General features: G+C 48.6%; 4 protein-coding genes across 4 annotated transcripts in view; 2 read left to right on the top strand and 2 right to left on the bottom strand.

The window, feature by feature from the left end:
* The window catches only part of LOC141212781 (uncharacterized), a 30,807-nt gene extending 22,584 nt beyond the window's left edge, over positions 1 to 8,223 (bottom strand). Inside the window, exons 1-6 of the mRNA XM_073665087.1 lie at positions 8,085 to 8,223; positions 7,776 to 7,955; positions 7,569 to 7,692; positions 7,392 to 7,489; positions 7,103 to 7,193; positions 3,946 to 5,150 (exon numbers count right to left, since the gene is read on the bottom strand). Of these exons, the coding sequence (XP_073521188.1) occupies positions 3,946 to 5,150; positions 7,103 to 7,193; positions 7,392 to 7,489; positions 7,569 to 7,692; positions 7,776 to 7,955; positions 8,085 to 8,156 (1,770 nt within the window). The 5' untranslated portion in view covers positions 8,157 to 8,223. The remainder of the gene's footprint in view (positions 1 to 3,945; positions 5,151 to 7,102; positions 7,194 to 7,391; positions 7,490 to 7,568; positions 7,693 to 7,775; positions 7,956 to 8,084) is intronic.
* LOC141212792 (uncharacterized) overlaps positions 1 to 24,034 on the top strand; it is a 235,594-nt gene that overhangs the window by 61,165 nt on the left and 150,395 nt on the right. The gene's annotated exons all lie outside the window — the stretch shown is intronic.
* The window catches only part of LOC141212809 (uncharacterized), a 229,842-nt gene that overhangs the window by 111,712 nt on the left and 94,096 nt on the right, over positions 1 to 24,034 (top strand). The window lies entirely within an intron of this gene.
* On the bottom strand, positions 5,666 to 7,022 carry LOC141212816 (fucolectin-like). Its single transcript, XM_073665123.1, has one exon. It carries the CDS (start codon positions 6,218 to 6,220, stop codon positions 5,681 to 5,683), a length of 540 nt encoding a protein of 179 aa, XP_073521224.1. The 5' UTR covers positions 6,221 to 7,022; the 3' UTR covers positions 5,666 to 5,680.

Genomic DNA, 24,034 nt, shown 5'->3' with positions numbered 1-24,034 from the left:
TAACCCTCACTGCATGACCAGCTGTACCCTCACCTACGGTATCCTCACCCCCCTTCTACACTGTGAGCCCTCACGGGCAGGGTCCTCTCGCCTCCTGTGCCAGTCGGTGACTTGTTTTTGTTTAAACTATTGTACTTCTTGTCTGCTATGTATACCCCTTTTTCACATGTAAAGCGCCATGGAATTAATGGCGCTATATTAATTAATAATAATAACCTAGAAGACTAAAACTGTACCAAGTGTACATATGTGGCAAGATAGGGAGCCAGTTGAAACTTCGTGTTTTCTGGACAAGCCTGAAGCAGATGTTGAAAGAGTCATAATAGCAAAGATGCAGTTGAAGGCTCAAAAATAGCAGTGCGGGAGTTGTTGCAGCAGAACAGGGACCTGTTCTTAGATTTGCTATTTTGTACAAAGGTCATAGAACATGAGGTTCTGATGGAATCCCATGTGCGGGTGAACTTGAAGCCCTATCTAATTCCTGAGGCCTGGCGAGAGCTATTCTCCAAGGAATCTCTGAGTATTTGAGGAATCAGAGAGGGTGGTGTAGCCCTATTGTCCTGGTTCCAAAACCTGATGGCGAATGGAGGTTCTGTAACGATTATAGGAAGCTGAATGAAGTCCAAGTTCAACGCATATCAGATGCCGTGTGTAGATGACCTGATCGCGAGACGTGGGCTGGCAAAGTATATAACTTTGTGACCCACTACTACTCAGGTAGCGTTAGCCCTCCGTGGGAAAGGTGTACTCGGACTGCGGGCCGGTGGTAGAGGGGGATGCAGTGATGGCCTTGGCCCAGTCCGTGGCCAGGGCGCACACATTAAAAATATGGGGTAGTGGATGAGTGGTTATTTGTCGGCTACGCCACCTGTGGTTTCTGCTGAGGACCACCAGCGCTGCGCCAGTCCTCTGAGGCCGGTGTTCTAGCAGCTTGGGATGGAATAGCTCCCCGCAGGTGGAGCCAGGCCTCAGGGCAGAGTAGAAGAAGTGCAGTGCAGAGGAATGGTGGGTGCGGTGCCGCGCAGAAATGAGAGAGAAGAGGCGGTGTATGAAGTCATCCAGGTTTTACTCACGGTAGACTTGTTTTCAGCCACAAAGCTTCTCTTTGTTCCTCACGGCGCGCTGCGGCCACCAGGATGGGGTTCAGCTCACTCCGGGTAGCGCGGATGCACCAGACAAAACCCCTCCACCAGTGTGTTCCTCTCACTTGCTGTACTAGAACCGCCTCGTGCCCCTACTAAGTCCCGTACGGGTACCGCAATGTCCGCTGAAGGTGGCTTGTAGCCCCCGGACCGCCTAGGTCCCTTATTGGTGACTGGTGTGTAAACGTGGCGTAAGGCTGGGGTCCCTCTGGATAGACGCAGATTAAGGGGATACAGGTGGCGACTCCGCTCCATCCATATTCCCCCTGGGAACCACTTCAGCCTCCGGACTTTTCTGACAGAGACCTGGAGTACAAAGTCAGATAATCGGGGACCGGTACCCCCTCTTGCGGCAGGAGTCTCTCTGGCGGGGCCAGAATAAGGGTAGCAGGTGGCGACTCTGCTCCGTCCACATCCCCTGAGATCCTTTCGCCTGTGGAGCTCTTCTCCTCTGCTCCCCTCCTAGGCCTTCTGGTGTGGACTAAGACATAGGACACAGCCAGCTGTAACTCAACTCTGCCCCAGCCCCCAATCTCAAGGCCTGAGACCGGGAATCACAGCCTCCTGAGGCAGATGCAGCTTGTACTAACTGTCACCTCCAGGGAACTGCGACAAAAAACCCGGTATTAAAGATGGCATCCATATTTATATGGATGTATTAGTGTAACCGTAAAGTGCTTCCTCCACCCTACTCACTACAAGGTTCCCCCTACTTTTGGTCCCCCCCTTACTCCTCCATTCAGGACTGGGGTAGCACATTGTGCTCTAAACCCCCTTCAGAATGGGAGTGTGTAGTGTTGGATGTGTGGTGGGGCCCTGTGTGGTGCTCCATCCTTACCTCGGAGAGGAGATACCACACCTCGTTCCATGAAGTGCAGTACCCCTGTCGCGACTGAACTCTCAGGGGCGCCACATAACCACCTTGGATTTAACTAAGAAATATTGGCAAATCCCCATGTCACAAGAAGCCAAGGAGAAGACTGCCTTCTCTATGCCCAACGGATGTTTCCAATATGTCCGGATGCTGTTTTGTCAAAAGGGAGCCCTGGCCACCTTCCAGAGTGCCATGGACTGGATCCTCGCAATCCATAAGAATTACACTGCATCATACTTTATATATTGTAATCTTCAGCCCAGATTGGAGATGTCACCTGCAAAAGGTCCAGTCGGTGTTTGATCCTCTCAGGAAGGCAGGGTTTTCTATAAATCTGAAAACATTTTGCCATGGGAAATAAAGAGGCCGAATAACTAGGATATGTAGTAGGTAGAGGCGAGATCAAACCCCAGATCAGTAAAGTAGATGCAATCCAAAACTGGCCAAGACCACTCTTAAAGAAGCAAGTTAGAGCCTTTCTGAAAATGAAAATAACGGACAGCAGTCATGTAATGTGTGGTCTCTAAGTAAAGGTAGTGTGACGGGAGCTAGTTACCCCATCCGCAGATGTCCAATCTTCTTCTGCCTGCCCCTGACATGGAAAAGCTTTTCTTACACTGGGATATATAAAATATGACTATCGCAGTGTGTCTCCAAGATGGACTAAAACTTTTATTCTTACAAGCAGGTTTTAAAGAGAATCACACAGGCTATTTTTAGCACCCATTGTTCTCACCAGATAATACCCACAGTAGGCTCCCAGACAGCAGTGAAGCCCCCGTCTCACATAGCGATATCGCTAGCGATATCGCTGCTGAGTCACGGTTTTGGTGACTCACCAGCGACCTCACCAGCGATGTCGCTGTGTGTGACACTTTGCAACGATCAGGCCCCTGCTGTGAGGTCGCTGATCGTTGCAAAGTGTCCTGGACCATTTTTTGGTCGTTGGCCTCCCGCTGGCCAGCACACATCGCTGTGTGTGACCAGCGGGACCAACGATCTGGCTGGTAACTATGGTAAACATCGGGTTACTAGGGGCACGCGCGCACTTAGTAACCCGCTGTTTACCATGGATACCACTCTGCTACGGTGCGCGGAGGCTCCCGCGCACCGTAGCAGAGTGGTATCCATGGTAAACAGCGGGTTACTAGGGGCACACGCGCACTTAGTAACCCGATGTTTACCATAGTTACCAGCCTGCTCCTGCTTGCAGCAGGCTGGTAACGGGAGCAGGACATCGTGGAACGATTCTTTCCACGATATCGCTGCTCCCCTGATCGCTGGTGAGCCTGCCTGTTTGACAGCTCACCAGCGATGTATTAGCGATGCAGCAACGATCCCTGACAGGTCGTATCGTTGTCGGGATCGCTGCTGCATCGCTTAGTGTGACGGGGCCCTTAGGCAACAACCCATTAATCAGCACATTGTCTGTTTGCCCCTGCTAAGTGAGCACAGGAAGGTGGGGGCCAGGAGTGCTTTGGTCACATCACAAAATGTCCAACAATATGTGATCCACAATATTCACCCCACTTTGTAACATTATGTCCCATTAGCTGCATAGGTGCTACGACAACCCCCATGTGGAAAAATCTTGGAGTACGGGGTTGATCCATCACAGGTAAATTTGCAATAAAAAAGATGGCATCACTTGCTAACTTCTGCGATCAACCAGTGAGGAGTTATCGCAGAAAATTAGAGATTGAATAAAACCAAGAAGGGCGGAGACCAGCCCACGTGAGGTCATCACAGGGGAGTGTGTGGGCAGCGCCCCCGTCGGCATAAAAGATCAGGCCGAATATTGATCTATACTCATGCCGGGTTATACATATTTGTGTAAGCGGGGGTCCTGTTCCATAACGGTTCGTTTGAGTGCTTCCCTCCAGCTAAACTGAATGGTCTCTGCGATCGGCCTAGTAAGTCCTTCTATTAATCCCTTTTTATTTTGTGTAACTGTATATGCTGTATTAAACATGAACCCTGGGTGAAACATTTCCCACATTCTGGACATGAATATGACTTTTCTCCAGTGTTAATTCTTTGATGTTTTTGAAGATCTGGTTTCCGGATAAAACATTTCCCACATTCTGAACATGAATATGGCTTCTCTCCTGTATGACTTCTGTAATGTTTATGAAGATCTGGTTTCTGGGTAAAACATTTCCCACATTCTGGACATAAATATGGCTTTTCTCCAGTGTGAATTCTTTGATGTTTTTGAAGATCTGGTTTCTGGATAAAACATTTACCACATTCTGGACATAAATATGGCTTTTCTCCAGTGTGAATTCTTTGATGTCTTTGAAGATCTGGTTTCCGGATAAAACATTTCCCACATTCTGAACATGAATATGGCTTCTCTCCTGTGTGAATTCTTTGATGTTTATGAAGATCTGATTTCTGGAGAAAACATTTCCCACATTCTGAACATGAATATGGCTTCTCTCCTGTATGACTTCTGTAATGTTTAAGCAAATCTGACTTATTGCTGAAACATTTCGCACATTCTGAACATGAAAATGGCTTTTCTCCTGTGTGACTTCTTTGATGCATAAGCAATTTAGATTTATGTTCAAAACATTCCCCACATTCTTGACATAAATATGGCTTTTCTCCAGTGTGAATTCTTTGATGTTTATGAAGATCTGGTTTCTGGATAAAACATTTCCCACATTCTGAACATGAATATGGCTTCTCTCCTGTGTGAAATGTTTGATGTTTATGAAGATCTCGTTTCTGGATAAAACATTTCCCACATTCTGAACATGAATATGGCTTCTCTCCTGTATGACTTCTGTAATGTTTAAGCAAATATGACTTATCGCTGAAACATTTCCCACATTCTGAACATGAAAACGGCTTTTCTCCTGTGTGACTTCTCTGATGTGAAAGCAATTTATATTTAGTTTTAAAACATTTCCCACATTCTGAACAGGAAAATGGTTTCTTCCCTGTGGGAATTATTTGATGTTCGACATCCCTTCTCTGGCTTTCATTTTGCTTAACAGTCTGTGATGAATCCAAGTAGATGACAGATTGAAAAGGCTCAGATGATTGATTTCTGCTCTGAAGGGCTGGAGGTATAGCTGGAATAATGGCACGCTTTTCATAGGTATCTGGTTTGACACCACAGTCATCTGCCAAGAATAAATCTGATTTTATTATTTTTTAATATCAATGCCTTATATTTTATAACATTTCTCTATACATAATTCTATACAAATCAAAGTATAATGAAACTATGACCTAAGACAGTGGTGAGCCACCTGTGCACAAATCCCATGGTACTGAACCCCTAACGTACCATCGACGAACATAATACATATACGCAGAAACTTTTGAGGCAATAAAGGGAGGATTAAAAATAAGCTTTATTACATTACAATCTAAAGCAACAGAGAAAAATACACGCCATAAAAACAATGAAGATGGGGTATTCCCATCTCTGAGAAACTATACCAATATGTAGTAGGTATAATAAAAATAAGATTAGCAAATATCTCCAATTACAAATGTAGTATAGTTCTTTTGATTCGCTATGTCGCTTACCCCATGTTCAGGGCATTGCAAGTTAGTTGCTAGTGGTCATAACTATGGATACCTAAGCTACTGCAATGCTCTGCACATGGGATAAGTGACAAAGAATCAGGAGAACTATACCACATTTCTAATTGGAGTCTGAATAAACCTCGACCTCACACATCGACAGGTACTCCGAGTGTCCTGGGATCACCACGCTGACGTAGCGACCCTCCATCCCCTTACAGCAAAAGGACATGGTGGCAGAGACCACATTTGTGACTGTGCCGCACACTGGAATGTTATTGTCAGGGGAGTTCCCGATTCGGACCTCGGCCCCCATCAGTCGCTCCAGACCACAGTCCATCCTGTTAGTTATGGCGATGCTGGATATCTTGTAGCTCTGGCCCAGGTCCAGCTTCCACCAGGGATCCTTCTCCAGGTTGGTGTGGGTGCAGAAGCCACTACTGAAGTCGGTGTCTTTGTTCCCATCGATGGCGTTCTTAGCCAATATGCTCCTGGTGGCATACGGATAGTCCGACACCTGGGAGGCCACTCTGGTCCTTGCTATGTTTGTGGCTACAGGTGCCGGAGCGCATCCCAGAGCCAGAACCACAGATCCCAGTAGAATCAGAGAAGATGGGGGTCGGTACGTCAGCGTGGTGATCCCAGGACACTCGGAGTACATTTCTAATTGGAGGCATTTTCTATTATTATTATCCTACCTACTATATTTTGGGATAGGATTTTGGAGGTGAGAATACCCCTTCAAGGCTGTATGCTTAGGACTTATCCAGGACTCATCCAGATGCCTCATTCCATTGTTTTTTGTGATTACGTTTATCCCTCTTAAATGGCTTTTTGTATTTTTATGTGTTTTCAACTGCGATCTAATAAATTGTATTTTTAATCTCTATATTGTCTCACATTTCTCTGTACACAGTCATGGTTGAAATAGTTGACGCCCTTAAAATTGTTCCAGAAAATGAAGTATTTCTCCTAGAACATTATTGCAATTACACCTGTTTTGTTATAGACACGTTTATTTCCTTTGTGTGTATTGTCACTGATCTTTTCTAGTGAAATGTTCAATGGAGAATCAAAACTGGACCTTGACCAGATTATTACCTGACCCTACTTCTAAACCCTTTTCTGATCTGCCTACATACTTCTTGTTGACCGCAGAATGGTTTGGCTTCTCACTTGACTGTCCTTCCGGGACGTGTACTGCTGCTAGATATTGACCTTGGCTTCTCCAGCTTAGATGTTCACCTGCCTGACTTCTGTGTGTGGCCCGGCTCTCTTCTTGACATTCAGCTGTAATCTGGCAACTCACAACTACATTACAATTGGAGACATGGCGCCTTTCTGCAGCAAATAAAATCCCATTTAACCAATGAAACTTTGCTGCCAAAATGCGTTAATCAAAAAAGGTGCAAAAAAAAGCTTTTTTTGTTATGCATCAAATCTATCTGCAAGTAAAATGCACGTCAATTACTTGTGTGATCAAACTCATAATATAATGACCACAGGATCTGTGACTTCTCTGCATTTAGTGGTCACTACTCACCTGGGTGGTCATATGTAGGAATCTCCTCTTTACACCGCTCATCACCCCTCACATATGTCTCTGTAGTATTAATATGGGTCAGATCTTCACCCTGAAACAAATATTGTAAAAGTCACAGACAGATGGAGAAGTCCCATCTATGATCAGCTCTAATCCTGCCATCTCCACCGCTCTCATTACACAAGTATAAAACATATAATACTGGTGGATAAAACAAGACTGAGCACAAGACCCTCACAGCTGTCTACACATCATAGGGGAGATCTCATGACACCTTCTCTCCATCTACCTGATGATCCTGAGGAACATTGGGGTCTTCTTGTTTACAGTCCTGTGGAAGAAGAGGACGGGGACATCTCTCTGGTGTTGTCCTCTTACTGGATAGATCTGGAGGAAACACATACAGGGACTGAATTCATTCTTTACATACAGATAATTATAGGCCGTGTGTAATTAGTCCTATTACCTGGTGATGTGAGGGACTGGGGAACCTCCATCATGAAGTCCTTGTACAGATCTTTGTGTTCTTCTAAATATTCCCACTCCTCCATGGAGAAATAGACAGCGACATCCTGACATCTTATAGGAACCTGACACATACAATGATACCGTCATCCCCCCGATCCCTCCATAGCGTTACTGTATAATGTCCCAGCATTCCCAGCAGTGTCACCTCTCCAGTCAGCAGCTCAATCATCTTGTAGGTGAGTTCTAGGATCTTCTGGTCTTTGATGTCCTCATGTATCAGGGGGTGAGGTGGAGGCCCCGTGATTGGGCTCAGGGGTCTTCCCCATCCCTCAGACACAGGGTTCTGACACCGCTCACTAGAGGTCTTCTTCACTACTATGTAATCCTGGTTATGGAGAGACACATTAATAAATCTCCCTCCAGACATTTCCAGAGTCCTCACCTCTCCAGTTCTGTCCATCTGTTATTCCCATAGATAAGAATGATGTAATGTGACGTCATCAGTATCTCTCACCTCTCCAGTAAGCCGGAAGAGGATCTCTAGGGTGAGGTGGAATATCCTCTCCGCCATCTTGTCTCTGTCCATATCAACCTTTGACAGGAAACTTCTCTTATATAGAAGATCTTCACTGAGAGGATCCGATATTGTAGAGACCTGAATGAGAAGAAGATGAGAAGATGTAACGTCATCAATAATTCTATGTAATAATACAATCACTGATTCCGGTATAAAGCAGTAATCTGTGGATCTGATCCTGGATGATGCCGGAAGAAGAAGTGGATTTTTATGGCGGCCGTTAATGAGCTTCGCTTTGAGGACCGGAGGAGGTTTGGCCTGAACGCTGCACTCGTGGTGTGAACACGGACATAGTAGATTATTTAGGGATATTTTCTTGTCCTGCCCTAAACTTGCTTATTCAAGTGAATAGGTCCACGAAAAAGAACAGCCTGTCCACGGATGATAGCTGTGTGTTAAAGAGTTTATCCAGGACTATATTATTTTTATAACTATGGGCAGAAGAAGTAAAAGGCAGATAGTTCCTAACTGCCTGCCTGCCCTGCCTCAATGTCTGCGGGAACAGAGCGGTCACGGACTGCTCCTGCCAGTGACTCTGCGGCTTCTAATGAGTCACGTAGACGGAGCAGCGGCTTCTCTTTGGCTCTGCTTTCTTGATGGGACGTGACTGACGACATCACACTGATTGTCAGCTGCCTCCCTGCTGCCTCCCTGCGAGCAGCCAGCGGTCAATCAGAGGGATGATTTATTTCACCATGCAAAAAAAACAGACACAAAATAGACGCATAGTGTGAATAACGGCAAATTCTGAGAGACAATAATGGGGAATCTCCACATACCTCCACCTGCAGACAGGGCCGCCATCAGGGCATCACTGCCCTTACTGCTGTTTGGGGCCCCGTGAGCAGCAGTACAGAGAGGGGCCGGGTCTAGTCAGGGCCCCCCTCTTGTGCGTCTGCTCACGGCGCTCCATGCACGGCACTCCATGCTGCAATAAAGTGCCGAGCACTGGGGCGCACACCGCCTTAGATGGCGCACATATTGGCACCGAGTTCCTTACTGAAGCTGCGCCGGTGCAGCAGCTCCTTCATACTTCAGGAGTCAGGAGCACCCGGTGGCGGCGTGCACCTCCTCATCGCAACAGGAGCGCCAGGATGCTGCAGGGATCGTATGTGGGGTAAGTATGACAATTTAATTTTTTTTTAAAAAATTAAATGGAGTGGGGGGAGGATGAGCTGCACATGATGGGGAATTGGGAGTGGAGGGAGGATGAGCTGCACATGGTGGGGAATTTGGAGTGGGAGGAGGATGAGCTGCACATGGGGAATTGACAGTGGGGGAGGATGAGCTGCACATGGGAATTAGCAGTTGGGGGAGGATGAGCTGCACATCATGGGGAATTTGGAGTGGGAGGAGGATGAACTGCACATGGGGAATTGGCAGTGGGGAAGGATGAGCTGCACGTGATGGGAAATTGGGAGGGGGGAGAGGATGAGCTGCACATGATGTGGAATTTGGAGTGGGAGGAGGATGAGCTGCACATGGGGAATTGGCAGTGGGGGAGGATGAGCTGCACATCGGGAATTATCAGTGGGGGATGATGAGCTGCACGTGATGGGGAATTGGGAGTGGGGAGAGGATGAGCTGCACATGATGTGGAATTTGGAGTGGGAGGAGGATGAGCTGCACATGGGGAATTGGCAGTGGGGGAGGATGAGCTGCACATGGGGAATTATCAGTGGGGAGAGGATGAGCTGCACGTGATGGGGAATTGGGAGTGGGGAGAGGATGAGCTGCACATGATGGGGAATTTGGAGTGGGAGGAGGATGAGCTGCATATGGGGAATTGGCAGTGGGGGAGGATGAGCTGCACATGGGGAATTAGCTGCACATGGGAAATTGGCAGTGGGGGAGGATGAGCTGCACATGGGGAATTATCAGTGGGGGAGGATGAGCTGCACATGGGGAGTTGGCAGTGGGGGAGGATTAGCTGCACATGGGGAATTAGCAGTGGGGGGAGGATGAGCTGCACGTGATGGGGAATTGGCAGTGGGGGAGGATGAGCTGCACGTGATGGGGAATTGCCAGTGGGGGGTGGATGAGCTGCACATAATGATGAGTTGGGAGTGGGGGGAATGTTGGGTGTGGTGAGGAGGATGAACTGCACATGGGGAATTGGCAGTAGGGGGAGGATGAGCTGCACGTGATGGGGAATTGGCAGTGGGGGAGGATGAGCTGCACGTGATGGGGAATTGCCAGTGGGGGGTGGATGAGCTGCACATAATGATGAGTTGGAAGTGGGGGGAATGTTGGGAGTGGTGAGGAGAATGAACTGCACATGGGGAATTGGCAGTGGGGGGTGTGAGCTGCACATGGGGAATTGGGAGTGGAGGGGTGAGCTGCACATGGAGGATTGAGAGTGGGGGGAGGATGAGCGCATGGTGGATTGGGAGTGGTGGGTGGGAAGAGCGAACGGTGAATTAGGGGTGGGGAGAGCAAATGGTGGATTGAAAAGTGGGAGTGGGGAAAGCACATGATGAATTGGGAGTGGGGTGGGGAAAGCAAATGGTGAATGGGGGATGAGGGAGAGTAAATGATGAATAGAGGGTGGGGGTGGGGAGAGCAGGAAATAATGAATTGGGGCAGAGGGTCATGTAAATATAATGAATCGGGGGAGCAGGAGGTACAGAGTGGGGGGCATTGCGGATGCAGGAGTGTGACTGGTAATAAATTCTGGGAAAGAGTACAGGCTCTAATTAATTTACATATTTATTAGGTGGGGAAAGTGGCTATTTACAGTTATTTGGGGCGCAGGGATGGATTACAATTATATTTGGAATGGTGGGTTGCATAATGACTAATTATATATTAATGGTGGGTGCACATCTGTATTCAGCTGTGTAATGTAGAAGTTGGGGAATATGCTCTACATAACTGTGTTATTTTATTCAAAGACAAGTCCTGGCTGGAAGAAGTGATGGTGGTCTGTGCTGGATGAAGGAGAAAAGTGAAGATGAAGGACTTCAACTAGAGACGTCACTGGTGAGTCAGTGTATTACATGTACAATGACACTATATACTATGTACAGGGCTCCTGTGTATAATGTCACTGGTGATCACTGTATTACCTGTACACTGACACTATATACAGAGCTCCAGTGTATAATGTCACTGATGATCACTATATTACCTGTACACTTACATTATACACTGTATACCATGTACAGAGCTCCGGTGTATAATGGCACTTATGGTAATATTAGTATTATGGTTTTTTATTAATGATCAGTATTGTAATAAGGTGACAATGTGGTGGTAACATGTGGTCTGGTCATGGTGTGGCATTTTTTGTCCCTTCTGTGTGGTATTATTCGGTCACTATGTGGTGGTAATATGTGGTCTGGTCATGGTGCAGCGGTATTCCTTGTATGTGGTATTATTCGGTCACTATGTGGTGGTAATATGTGGTCCGGTCATGGTGTGGTGGTATTTGATCCTTGTATGTGGTATTATTGGTCATTTTAAAAAATGTGTATGACACATTCCCTTAAAGAAAAATAAATAAAAATATACCTAAAAAGAGTATTGGGTACTTTAAGAAAATTTTAATAGGTTAGAATAGAGTAGGGCCCGGCCAGAAGAGTCTAACTTATCGTGGTGGTGGTTTTAAAAATCTTTTGGCCAAAACAAAAGCTGCTGGCTATGTACAGTGGGGAAAAAAGACTATTTAGTCAGCCACCAATTGTGCAAGTTCTCCCACTTAAAAATATGAGAGAGGCCTGTAATTCACATCACAGTTAGATCTCAACTATGAGAGACAAATTGAGAAAACAAATCCTAAAAATCACATTCTCTGATTTGGAAAGAATTTTTTTTTTCAAATTTTGGTGGAAAATAAGTATTCGGTCAATTACAAACAAGCAAGATTTCTGTCTCTCACAGACCTGTAACTTCTTCTTTAAGAGGCTCCTCTGTCCTCCACTCATTACCTGTAGTACTGGCACCTGTTTGAACTTGTTATCAGTATAAAAGACACCAGTCCGCAACCTCAAACAGTCACACTCCAAACTCCACTATGGTGAAGATCAAAGCAGCTTGGTGTAAAGAAATCAACTGTGGGAGCAATAATTAGAAAATGGAAGACATACAAGAACCACTGATAATCTCCCACGATCTGGGGCTCCACACAAGATCTCACCTCGTGGGATCAAAATGATCTCAAGAACGGTGAGCAAAAATCCCAGAACCACACAGGGGGAGGCCTAGTGAATAACCTGCAGAGAGCTACGACCAACGTTACACAGGCTGCCATCAGTAACACACTACGCCGCCAGGAACTCAGATCCTGCAGTGTCAGACGGTTCCCCCTGCTTAAGTCGTTACATGTTCTGGCCCGTCTGAAGTTTGCTAGAGAGCATTTGGATGATCCAGAAGAGTATTGGGAGAATGTCATATGGTCAGATGAAACCAAAGTTGAACTGTTTGGTTAGAAACACAACTCGTCGTGCTTGGAGGAGAAAGAATGCTGAGTTGCATCCAAAGAACACCATACCTACTGTGAAGCATGGGGGTGGCAACATCATGCTTTGGGGCTGTTTCTCTGCCAAGGGACCAGAACGACTGAGCCGTGTACATGAAAGAATGGATGGGGCCATGTATCGTGAGATTTTGAGTGCAAACCTCCTTCCATCAGCAAGGGCAATGAAGATGAAACGTGGCTGGGTCTTTCAGCATGACAATGATCCCACCGCCAGGGCAACAAAGGAGTGGCTTCGTAAGAAGAATTTCAAGGTCCTGGAGTGGCCTAGCCAGTCTCCAGATCTAAACCCTGTAGAAAACCTTTGGAGGGAGTTGAGAGTCCGTGTTGCCCAGCGACAGACCCCAAAACATCATTGCTCTAGAGGAGATCTGCATGGAGGAATGGCCCAACATACCAGCAACAGTGTGTGCCAACCTTGTCAAGACTTACAGAAAACGTTTCACCTCTTGTCATTGCCAACAAAGGATAAATAAAGTATTGAGATGAACTTTTGTAATTGACCAAATACTTATTTTCCACCAAAATTTGCAAAAAAATTTCTTTACAAATCAGACAATGTGACTTTCAGGATTTGTTTTCTCATTTTGTCTCTCATAGTCGAGGTCGACCTATGATGTCAATTACAGGTCGACCTCATCTTTGTAAGTGGGAGAACTTGCACAATTGGTGGCTGACTAAATACTTTTTCCCCCACGTTATGTGATCTGGTGATCACTGGGAACTGTTAATGTGTGACTGTTGAGGACGGGGTGCAGAAGTGGAGTTTTTCCAAGAGTAGGCGGTGGGACTGTAGAAGGTTCGAGGGATGGAGGTGGAGCCTGGGCAGAGTCTCAAGGGAGCCTGAAAATTTTGACAGTATGGGGCCCCGAAATTCCTGGTGGCAGCCCTGACTGCAGAGCCGCCACCACATACCTCCACCTGCAGAGCCGCCACCACATATATGGCTGTTCTGTGCGCACAGGAGCTGTGATGAGGTCACAGGAGGGGAGGAGTCAGGGGTCACATGATCAGGGGCCTCAGTGGATGCAGGACTCTGCTGTGCTGGTTGTCATGGTGCTGGATGAGCTGAAGTTTATGTGTGGGGTCAGGAGGGGTTTACAGTGTGGATGTAGCAGAGCCGCGTGTACGAGGCGTACGGAGCGGAGCCGCGCGTGTACGAGGCGTGCGGAGCGGAGCCGCGCGTGTACGAGGCGTGCGGAGCGGAGCCGCGCGTGTACGAGGCGTGCGGAGCCGCGCGTGTACGAGGCGTGCGGAGCGGAGCCGCGCGTGTACGAGGCGTGCGGAGCGGAGCCGCGCGTGTACGAGGCGTGCGGAGCGGAGCCGCGCGTGTACGAGGCGTGCGGAGCGGAGCCGCGCGTGTACGAGGCGTGCGGAGCGGAGCCGCGCGTGTACGAGGCGTGCGGAGCGGAGCCGCGCGTGTACGAGGCGTGCGGAGCGCAGCCGCGCGTGTACGAGGCGTGCGGAGCGCAGCCGCGCGTGTACGAGGCGTGCGGAGCGCAGCCGCGCGTGTACGAGGCGTGCGGAGCGCAGCCGCGCGTGTACGAGGCGTGCGGAGCGCAGCCGCGCGTGTACGAGGCGTGCGGAGCGCAGCCGCGCGTGTACGAGGCGTGCGGAGCGCAGCCGCGCGTGTACGAGGCGTGCGGAGCGCAGCCGCGCGTGTACGAGGCGGACGGAGCCGAGCCGCGCGTGTACGAGGCGGACGGAGCCGAGCCGCGCGTGTACGAGGCGGACGGAGCCGAGCCGCGCGTGTACGAGGCGGACGGAGCCGAGCCGCGCGTGTACGAGGCGGACGGAGCCGAGCCGCGCGTGTACGAGGCGGACGGAGCCGAGCCGCGCGTGTACGAGGCGGACGGAGCCGAGCCGCGCGTGTACGAGGCGGACGGAGCCGAGCCGCGCGTGTACGAGGCGGACGGAGCCGAGCCGCGCGTGTACGAGGCGGACGGAGCCGAGCCGCGCGTGTACGAGGCGGACGGAGCCGAGCCGCGCGTGTACGAGGCGGACGGAGCCGAGCCGCGCGTGTACGAGGCGGACGGAGCCGAGCCGCGCGTGTACGAGGCGGACGGAGCCGAGCCGCGCGTGTACGAGGCGGACGGAGCGGAGCTAAGTTACGTCGCCTCCTTCTTTCTTTCAATTGGAAACAGAGAGATTTTCTTTGAGGTGCTCAAAGAAAGAAAGAGAGCCTCCTCCACTTAATTATATTATTTACTTTACTGGCTTTTATGGTGAGCTGGTTTTACACCAGGAGAGCCTCCTCCATTATATCTAAGGTACACTAAGAGAGCCTCCTCCATTTTATCTGAGGTACACAGGGAGCGCCTACTCCATTTTATTTGAGGTACACCTGGAGAGCCTCCTCCATTTTACCTGAGGTACACCGGGAGGGCCTCTTCCATTTTACCTGAGATATACCTGGAGAGCCTCCTCCATTTTACCTGAGGTACACCGGGAGAGCCTCTTCCATTTTACCTGAGGTACGCCGGGAGAGCCTCTTCCATTTTACCTGAGGTACGCCGGGAGAGCCTCTTCCATTTTACCTGAGGTACGCCGGGAGAGCCTCTTCCATTTTACCTGAGGTACGCCGGGAGAGCCTCCGACATTTTACCTGAGGTACGCCTGGAGAGCCTCCGACATTTTACCTGAGGTACGCCTGGAGAGCCTCCGACATTTTACCTGAGGTACGCCTGGAGAGCCTCCGACATTTTACCTGAGGTACGCCTGGAGAGCCTCCGACATTTTACCTGAGGTACGCCTGGAGAGCCTCCGACATTTTACCTGAGGTACGCCTGGAGAGCCTCCGACATTTTACCTGAGGTACGCCTGGAGAGCCTCCGACATTTTACCTGAGGTACGCCTGGAGAGCCTCCGACATTTTACCTGAGGTACACCGGGAGAGCCTCTTCTATTTTACCTGAGGTACACCGGGAGAGCCTCTTCCATTTTACCTGAGGTACACCGGGAGAGCCTCTTCCATTTTACCTGAGGTACACCTGGAGAGCCTCTTCCATTTTACCTGAGGTACACCTGGAGAGCCTCTTCCATTTTACCTGAGGTACACCTGGAGAGCCTCTTCCATTTTACCTGAGGTACACCTGGAGAGCCTCCTCCATTTTACCTGAGGTACACCGGGAGAGCCTCCTCCATTTTACCTGAGGTACGCCTGGAGAGCCTCCGACATTTTACCTGAGGTACGCCTGGAGAGCCTCCGACATTTTACCTGAGGTACGCCTGGAGAGCCTCCGACATTTTACCTGAGGTACGCCTGGAGAGCCTCCGACATTTTACCTGAGGTACGCCTGGAGAGCCTCCGACATTTTACCTGAGGTACACCGGGAGAGCCTCTTCTATTTTACCTGAGGTACACCGGGAGAGCCTCTTCCATTTTACCTGAGGTACACCGGGAGAGCCTCTTCCATTTTACCTGAGGTACACCTGGAGAGCCTCTTCCATTTTACCTGAGGTACACCTGGAGAGCCTCTTCCATTTTACCTGAGGTACACCTGGAGAGCCTCTTCCATTTTACCTGAGGTACACCTGGAGAGCCTCCTCCATTTTACCTGAGGTACACCGGGAGAGCCTCCTCCATTTTACCTGAGGTACGCCTGGAGAGCCTCCTCCATTTTACCTGAGGTACACTGAAATAGAGCACATCTTCCATTGTACCCGATGAAAACCGAGCATCCTCCATTTTATCTCAGGTAGGCTTTGTAAAAGCTCACAGGTTTTTCAATGTAGGGCCTCATTCAGACGTCAGTGATTTTTCTCATACTTAACAATCCAGTCTTATTTTCCTCAGTGTTTTGGATCAGATTTTCATCAGCGTTTGGTTTTTCAGAGTTGTCATAACGGTAAAAGGTGAACTTTGACACATCATGGGCCTCTTTGGCGCCATTATTTGAATGCCCCTCTTATAAAGCTGTCTGACTGTTATATGTGTCTACATGTGGTTATATCCTTAAGAAGTGTCAACTTCGAAAGGTGTCGATAATAAAACGACAATTAATACAGTTCTGTGTATCCTGATCCTTTCATCAATCTACCAGCAGCGTGGACCATCCATGTTTTTCCTCCATCTACTTTGGTTTGGTCTGACAACCTGTGGATCTGCAGCAGCTGATTACCTACGTCTTGATAACTGTTTTGTGAACACAGCCATACCAGGTTAGCAGAACCCTGTTAAAAATATTTTATTTCATACCGGATAAGTCCCTATCGCACTTTCGCTCCTGAGCTCTTGTACAACTTTTAAACATCAGTGATTTTCTCATATTCCCCAATGTGACGACACAGCATTTGTTCTTGATTAAGCCAGACGTGCTTCTTTGGTGGGTCAAGAAACATAGGCCATTGTTATATGAGCCTTAACGTTGACTCTTGAGTTGACGTTTGTTTCAGCATATTGTCTTGCTATCCGTGGATGACAGGAACGCAGGTCATTGAACAATTGATTTTTGCTAATATGTTGCTACCATTGTATCAGTCCAGGCAACTTGTTTACTTGCTAGCAGGGAAGGACAAACTATGCAGTTTGATTAAATACTCAAACAATGAGAGTTGACCACATCTCACCTTCCCCCGGACCTGTGGATGATGGCCTGAAGAATAGTTGTGACCTATTGAAGGGGGGTGGGGGGGGGGGAATCTGCCTCTGTTCCCCAGACAGAGAATCTACAGGACGCCAGCTTAAGGGACCACAGTCCTAGCTGGAAGAATTCAGATCTGCTCAATTGACCATCACCTAACCCTCAAAAACGTTTTGAAGAATCCAGGTTGGGACAATCAGGTCACAGCCTTACCAAAACCAGGTCAGATCACCAAAGGCAGCATTTGTGTGCAATGTTGATGCTACACAGCCACTCACATATCTGACAATTCATGGAGGCGGTGTTTTGCACCTGTGCGGCCCCCGCCTTTATCATGGGGTCTGCCGCGTCCGGCTTGTGCTTTGGTGATCTGACCTGGTGTTGGTAAGGCTGTTTTTTTCTTTTTCTGTGATTTTTTTTGACAATCAGGTCACCTGGCCACATACCTCACTGCACTCGGTTAGCTTCCTAAACTTGCCACTACCTCCTCTCTGTGGGTGCCCGCCAAAAGCTGGGTGCTACTGGTTGGGGTAGTAGGCATTGGATGCCCTGAAGTCACAGCTGCTCTAATTCCGGCGCGCCAGCGGAAGGGTGAGACTCTGTCTTTTGCACCATCTTGTGTATTTGCTGGGACTGTCCTATTTATTATTGTCTGTTTGGTGGTTCAATAAAGTAGTGCCACACTGTTTTACCCTCACCCTATGCTGTTTCAGTAATATTATGCCCATGGGGAAGGAGTGTGGGAATTCAATGGGATGAGTCCTGGCCGATGCGGTCTATCTAAAGACAGCGGGGCTGTGAACGAGACCACCCACAGACCCTCATGTCTTCACCCCCCCCCCCCCCCCCCAAAAAAAAAGAAGATTTGGCCCAGGACTTTCCCAGTGATTGACAAGTTCCTCCCATAGCGTGAGACTTGGAGCAGTGTTGAGACAAAGATCTAACTATTGTGCCAGAGTCACTGGTATGGTATATGAAGGGAGGTATGTGTCACACTGGTTGCTAGCCTATGTGAACTAGAACCAATAAACTTTCTGCCAGCATTTTATATGCTGGGGGTTAACTCTTAAAAAGCGTGGTTTTATCGGAATGACAGAGATGGGAGGGATGTCATTCCCCATACCTCCACCTCAGGGTGTGGCTGAACAATGTTTAAATGTTCAGTCCTGGTTTTTTTTCTCTGTTGTGAGTTTGGAGTGGCAAAGACTCCAGACTGGAAGACCACAGCTCAGAGAGGAGCTGAATGCTGGGACTACAACCTGTGTGGCTAATTCCACACTGCTATGGACTGTGCTTTCGTTTATCTTTTGTTTTGTTGTTTTGCCAGTAAGGCTGTGTTTAGTTTTGCTGGAGCTGCGGAGATTTATGGCACTAAATAAAGGCTGCAGAGAAAACACGGTTCCTGAGTCTACTTCCGGAAGCGACCAAGTGAGGCGTTTTATCTTACCACAGCTGGTGGAGAATGCGGGCAAGATTCCAGGAACACGTGTACCTGCTACAGAGACCGGTGGATTTCTTGGGTGAAGGCTGCCAGCCAGCAGGAGACGTCCGGCACCATGGAAGAGCTAATTAAGCACCTGGTGCAGAGCCAGCAGACCATGCAGTAGCAGCAGTTGCAGAGCATGCAGCAGAGAATGCAACAGCAGCACCGTGAGCAGCTACAGCAGCAACAAGAGACCACTAAGCTGCTGATACAACAAGTTCAGCTCCAGAAACCGCAGCAACAGGATCAGCATCACCAATAACAGCAGATCGAGTTACTTTTAGAGGCGATCCGTGGCAAGGCGACGGCTTCCGTCAAGTCCAAGTGATGATGCATACATCAGGAAGACGGTAAGGAAAGCGTTACAGAAGATGACCCCGGGGCATGATATTGAGGTGTTCCTGACTGTTTTTGAGAGGGTAGCGGAACGGGAGAAATTGCCGCTGGAGCAGTGGGTGGAGGTTCTGGCGCCATATTTGACTGGGGACCCGCAGAAGGCTTATTACAATTTGACATTACAGGACGCAAAGGAATATGCCAAATTAAAAACCAAAATATTGGCACGCTCAGGAGTGACTATGTCTGTCAGAGCACAAAGGGTCCACCACTGGGCGTATGCTGGCGACAGACCTCCACGCTCACAAATGTTTGACTTGTTACATCTTGTCCAGAAATGGCTGCAGCCAGAGTCTTCCTCTCCTGCCCAGATGGTTGAGCGTGTGGTAATGGACAGGTTCATCCATTCCCTACCCAGGCCGGTGCAGAACTGGGTTGCCCAGGGCGACCGTCGGAATGCAGACGACCTCATAGGTCTTGTAGAGAGATTCCAAGTGGTTGAAAAATCCCTGGGGATACCCGAGATAGCCAGCTCCCCTTACTGGAGTGCCCAAAAGGGAGTGGGTTCACCACGGAAGGGGTTAAGAGCCACAACTGGGGGCATTCCACTTCCACTGAAGGGGCTGCAAGGTCTGTTGTGAAGGATGTGACCTGTTGGCGATGTCGCAATCCGGAACACGTAGCCACCCAGTGTCATACGTCTGCTGAGCCAATGGACTGCAGTCTAGGGAGACGATGTTCATACTATGCTTACCCAGCCTGCAGTGTGGACTGTCAACCCGGCGAGGGGCCGCAGGTGTGTGCCGTGTCCGTTAAAGGAGTGATGAACCTAGTGACCTCGATCAGTGCCACCCTTCCCCACCAGCTGATACCCGCCAGATCTTTGGGCATCCGCTCCATACATGGGGATGCCAAGAACTACCCGGTGGCCAGAGTGACAGTCGAAACAGACTGTGGCGCCCAATCCCACGAGGTCGGGTTGGTCAAGGACCTGATACATTCCGTCATATTGGGGCACGATTTTCCCTTGTTCTGGGATTTGTGGGGGAAGGGATCCAGACTCCATCACGGAGACAAAAGCCAGGACCCTAGAAATACCTCGGTCGACATTGGAAGTGGATCGGTTTCCACTGTGTGTCCTTGTCGGTGAGGACGAGACTGTGACTGAGGAGGCCGACCTCCCTGAGTTAGAGGTGCCCGGAGAGAACTTTGGGGCAGCTCAAGTTCGGGACTTGACCTTGAAAGGGGCGTGGGACAATGTTACGGTTTGTAATGGTGTTGCTCAAGAGTCGGGGGCGGTACCCACACTTTGCAATTCAGGGGGTACCAGGTAACCAAACAAAGGTGAAGAGGTAGTGGAACAGCTGTTAGTTCCTGGGCCATACCGTCGGAGGGTATTAGATATGGCCCACTCACATATTCTAGGGGGGGGGGGGGGGGACACCTAGGGGTTGAAAAAACTCAGGAGCGAATAGTGAGGAGGTTTTATTGGCCAGGATGCTACCGGGAGATCTTAAACTATTGTAGGTCCTGCCCCACCTGCCAGATAACCGAGTCCACCTCCCAAGTCCGTAGTCCCTTAGTTCCACTACCTGTGATAGAAGTTCTCTTTGAGAAGATTGCCATGTACCTCGTGGGTCCCTTAATTAAATCGGCCCAGGGCCATCAATACATCTTGGTCGTCATGGACTATGCGACCCGGTACCCCGAAGGGGTACCCTTACGGAACTTAGCTCGGGAACTTGTCAACATCTTTGCTAGGACCGGCCTGCTGAAGGAAATCCTGACGGACCAAGGAACCCCATTCATGAGCAAGGTGATGAAGGAGCTGTGCAAAGTGCTTTAGATTACTCAGCTGCGAACCTGCGTTTGCCATCTGCAAACTGATGGCCTGGTGGAGCGCTTCAATAAGACCCTGAAAGCGATGCTCAAAAAGGTCATTGAGAAGGATGGTTGAGACTGGGACTACTTGCTTCCGTTTCTACTTTTCTCCGTCAGAGAAGTTCCCCAAGCCTTCACTGGCTTCTCTCCATTCGAGCTTCTATATGGCCGGCATCCAAGGGGTCTCCTAGACATCTCCAAGGAAACCTGGGAGGCCGAGATCACGCCCCACCGGAGATAACATCTGCGTGACAGCATGGAAAATCAGGGATGTTCGTGGGCAGAGCCGATTTTTTTGGCGCGAACAAGTCGGAACCCCGAATACGAACCCGAATTTCACATGCCGAACAAATTGGCTCAAGACTAACCATGACCTTGTCGTCCTTTTTTTCCTGCAGTAGACAAGTCTGCTTTTTTGCACTCAAGTCCTAAGAATGACTGAACCCTCTGTCGTTCCAGTTTTGATTTTTATAGGTTTAGCAGTCATCCCAGCCTGGTCAGAATGGTTCTGATTGTTATCAGTTGACAACTGCAGTGCTCTATTGACCTGCCTACCACTAGAATATCGTCCAAGTAGAGGATTTATTAGGGTATTCTGCTACCGGAGATGCACTGCGACTTCTATATAATTTTTGTAAATACCCTCAGAGCCATAGATAGGCCAAAGGGTAGCGCTCTGTACTAGAAGTGCCCGACTTGTTCGTTTATATACAAGGCCACCCTCAAGAATTTCTGTTCTTCCATATAGATTGGGATGTGTTCATAGGCATCCTTCACATCTAGCAATCTCATATAAAACACTCTGGAAATAGCATTTTATGGTCTCCATTTTGAAGGGCCAGTAGACTAGAAATTTGTTCACCCCTTTCTTTCAAGTTCACTATGGTCCTGAAGGTGCCATCTGTTTTTTTTTTATTAGGAACAGGGGGAATAGAATCCCTTCCCCTGCTCCTGCACTGGCACCTCCGGGAAATTCTCTTATCTCCTGCCTAGTCCAGTATATCATCTAGTACCCGTCCAAAGAGAAATTCTCCTTCGCATGGAATTGGGCATAGCTTGACCTTGGACTGAACATCTCCCGGCCAGCTCTTGAGCCATAGTGCTCTAAGTGCAGCTTTTTATAGGTTTGCCGATCTGTTTGCAAACATCACTGAGTCTGTCGAGGCGTTTGCGAGGAAAGTAGCTGCTCCTTGAATTATATCCTTAGGGACGTTGTTCTTAAGCTTATCCTCTAACTGCTGTAACCAAATCATCATGGATCTGGCCATGCAGGTTGCCCAAACTGCTGGTTTTATTGCCCCTTCTGAAGACTTCCATATCTGCTTCAGATACACATCCACTTTTTTATCAAGAGGATCTTCAAAGGGCAGGGTAGATCTTTTGGTTGACTTGGCCACCGCCATGTCTATTTTAGGGGTTTTGTCCCACATGGCTGCTTCTTCCTCATCAAACAGACACCTCCTTTTGGATGACGACGGCAGTGGATCCTTTTTCTCAGGCTTCCTTCATTCCCTATTAATGAGCATTTCAATTCTTTCACTAACCGGAAATATGCAATTTTTCTTTTATACCAAACCCCCGAAACATAATGTCCTGGACTGTTCTTGGGGTTTTAGTATCTGACATGCCCATAGTAGTTCTTTACCAACTTATCTGTGTCTTCTGTAGGAAAACACGGCCTCCCCCCTGTATCACTATCAGAGGATGAGGAAGAAGAGGAGTCCGATTCGTCTCTATCCTCAGATATTACAGACTCTTCTGAATCAGCGGCCTGCTGTTTGGGTCTTTTCTCCCTTTTACCACTTTCCTGCTGAATCAGTGAATTAATGGAGTCTGTAACTTCTATCCTAATTATGGATTTTAAATCCATGGCAAAGTTGGGGGGTTTCTTCAGAGGTGGTCTTCAGAATACAAGAATCTCTTCATATATGTGCTGGGTAAGTTATCGCCGCACATTCTTTATCTTTTAGCTTGGCGCTACACCTCTTAGGCCCCTCCTAGCAAAGAACACAGAGAGAAAAGGACCTATTCAACATGATGAACATATACGAAGATCACTCACCACTCTGCCGTTCAGTCTAGGGTACCGGAGATGGAGGCTGGATCAGTTCACATGACCGTTCTCCCCTGGACGTGGTCGACTCACAAACTGCCTTGTTCTTCTGGTTAATCTGTCACTTGTACAGCTGTCACTGCTGCGTCTCTGACGATAACGCAGCTGCCGTGGTGGCTGTGGCTGCTGCTACGCCTCCAGCATATCCATGGCATCAAGAGGAAATCTAGCGTAGTATAGTTACCCATCATATGAAGGTGACCTTGTCGCAGTTGATGGGCACACATAAATTGGCCAAATTATGCGCAAAGAACCTTCATTTTTCAAAGTGACATTAGTCTAGATACTATATTTCTTATATATTCATGTATGGAGTGCCGAAGTTTTCTGCTATTTAGATTATGTTTTTCTTCAGAGCACCCGAATAGACCAGTGAGCGACCCCTTTCTTTTCTATTAATCAATTTTGGGATCCCGCTCCTGGAGCATTGCAGCAGGTACGTGTTCACACTATTAGAAGTTTGATAGCCTTTTTTCTGACCATGTGTCCCTCCCATTCAGTCACAGGTGGTTTTAACTAGCTCTACCAGCCCATACATTGTAGGTTAAAAGCCCAGCAGAGACATATTGTCCATGCAGGCTTGCAGCCCAAGAGTGGCATATCCAGTGGTAGCGTAGTATAGTTACCCATCATACGAAGGTGACCTTGTCACGGTTGATGGGCACACATAAATTGGCCAAATTATGCGCAAAGAACCTTCATTTTTCAAAGTGACATTAGTCTAGATACTGTATTTCTTATATATTCATGTATGGAGTGCCGAAGTTTTCTGCTATCAAGAGGAAAGCTGCCGGCCTCCACCATCTGGTGGTCAACCGTCCACTATATACCGGACGGACGCCACAGCTCCAGCGTCTGCTGCCGACCTCCCCCCAGAAATCTCGCATTATTTCCGGGTCAGACTTTTCCTTCCAGCGAGCGGTGTGAAGGGAGCATACCGGCGAGCCCTGTTCATAAACAGCCCCTGCATTTTACTGCCGCATTGCTTTCTGGCACACTTCCTCAGCAGGGCGC

Source organism: Phyllobates terribilis, unplaced genomic scaffold (genome assembly GCF_046119375.1).
Source record: "Phyllobates terribilis strain yellow unplaced genomic scaffold, ASM4611937v1 Scaffold_186__1_contigs__length_3700242, whole genome shotgun sequence".
Taxonomy (NCBI): domain Eukaryota; kingdom Metazoa; phylum Chordata; class Amphibia; order Anura; family Dendrobatidae; genus Phyllobates; species Phyllobates terribilis.
Note: the sequence above shows the minus strand (reverse complement) of the source record. Positions and strands in the feature narration are given on the sequence as shown.